The sequence below is a fragment of the Ursus americanus genome, chromosome 16 (genome assembly GCF_024610735.1).
Source record: "Ursus americanus isolate L20-20 chromosome 16, mUrsAme1.1.p, whole genome shotgun sequence".
NCBI classification, from domain to species: domain Eukaryota; kingdom Metazoa; phylum Chordata; class Mammalia; order Carnivora; family Ursidae; genus Ursus; species Ursus americanus.
Genome location: NC_142142.1, coordinates 9,870,897 through 9,872,816, shown reverse-complemented (window position 1 = coordinate 9,872,816; position 1,920 = coordinate 9,870,897). Strand labels below are relative to the sequence as shown.

The 1,920-nt window shown below is 48.4% G+C and overlaps 1 protein-coding gene across 1 annotated transcript; it reads left to right on the top strand.

Annotated features, from left to right (window-relative positions):
* The first annotated feature begins 948 nt into the window (after nt 1-948).
* On the top strand, nt 949-1,920 carry LOC123804223 (olfactory receptor 2AT4). Its single transcript, XM_045816278.2, has one exon. It carries the CDS (start codon nt 949-951, stop codon nt 1,918-1,920), a length of 972 nt encoding a protein of 323 aa, XP_045672234.1.

Genomic DNA, 1,920 nt, shown 5'->3' with positions numbered 1-1,920 from the left:
TTGACTGCCAAAAAGCATTGCTGCTTTTGCCTTCCCTTATCTGTGTCCCTTGGCCTGGGCCAAGTCCAAGCCACACAATGGTCCCCAAATCAAATATTCCCAGAAAAGATAAGAGCTGGTGATTGGCAGTTCACTTCGGAGAGTCCCTCCCCCTGGAGTTCCAATTCATCTCATCCTCATTGCAGCCATGTTTCTCCAATTTATTAAAAAACGTGATTTGTGTCCTTTATCCAGGTTTTCCTAGTGGCTGCAGTGCAAGTGTTGGACTACCGTGACCTATTACATCCCACACAGGAGTAGAGGTCCAGACATGGAGCTAAAGAAGTATATGCATGAACCACTACTCAAGGCATACGAGCAAGAAATAAGTTCAATAAGTGTGTGAGCAGCAGCAGGTCGCAGAGAGCCTTGGAGAAAGCAGCCCTTACAAGATGGTAGCAAGATGGTAGATCTTAGAGTGAGTGCAAAACTAGACACACAAGCTTAAGGACTTGATTTGAGAGAACTGACATCCCAAACTAGACAACATGGGACCCAAGATGAAGACCAGAAGAAATCTTTCCAAGCACTTTTCACAATTGTAATTCAAGAACCAACTGGTAAGATCTGGCTTTCCCAGTAAGACAGAACCTCTCAGGTAGGAATTTTGCCTGCCTTCTTGACTTCACCACTGTATCACGTGAACACAGCGTAATGACTTCCATTTGGTAGGTGATTAGTTAACCAGGAATTACTATTTTGACCAAAGAAGAAAGGTAGCAGTTTGGGGTTCACATGGTAGAAATCAATAATCAATCTTCCAGAATTGGCTGTAAATAATTGCACTTATATTAACGATAAACACTATAAAATCTCATTCCAGAATCGTTTGTTTCTATGGTTTTCAGATATGCCCAGTGTCCAGATGTTCCAGGTGCATGTCTCCCAGAAATCCAGCTCTGCCTCACTATGGAGGCCACAACTTGTAACGGATCAGTGGACGGGTCACCAGTCTTCTACCTGGTGGGAATCCCCTCCCTCCCAGAGACCTTCTTCCTCCCTGTGTTCTTTATTTTCCTCCTCTTCTATCTTCTCATCCTTATGGGAAATGCCCTGATCCTGGTGGCTGTGGTGGTAGAGCCCAGCCTCCACAAGCCCATGTACTTCTTCCTGATCAACCTCTCTACTCTGGACATTCTCTTCACCACAACCACCGTCCCCAAGATGCTGTCCCTGTTCCTGCTTGGAGACCACTTCCTCAGCTTCCCCGCCTGCTTATTGCAAATGTACCTCTTCCAAAGCTTTACATGTTCAGAAGCCTTCATCCTGGTGGTCATGGCCTATGACCGCTATGTGGCTATCTGCCGCCCCCTGCACTACCCCGTCCACATGACCCCACAGACCAATGCTGCACTGGCAGCCTGTGCCTGGCTTATTGCTCTCCTCCTGCCCGTCCCCGCAGTGGTCAAGACCTCTCAGATGGCGTATAACAACATTGCTCACATCTACCATTGTTTCTGTGATCACCTGGCTCTGGTCCAGGCCTCCTGCTCTGACACCAGGCCCCAGACCCTCATGGGCTTCTGCATCGCCATGGTGGTATCCTTCCTGCCCCTTCTCCTGGTGCTTCTCTCCTATGCCCGCATCCTGGCTTCAGTGCTTCGCATCAGCTCCCGAGAAGGACGCTCGAAAGCCTTCTCCACCTGCAGCTCCCACCTCCTGGTGGTTGGCACATATTACTCGTCTATTGCCATCGCCTATGTGGCCTACAGGGCCGACCTGCCCCTCGACTTCCATGTTATGGGCAATGTAGCATATGCTATTCTCACACCAATCCTCAACCCTCTCATTTACACTCTGAGAAACAAAGATGTCAAGGCAGCCATTACTAAAATCACATATCTCAAGACCCAGTCTTGGATAAGAGCCCTTGAGCTTTAG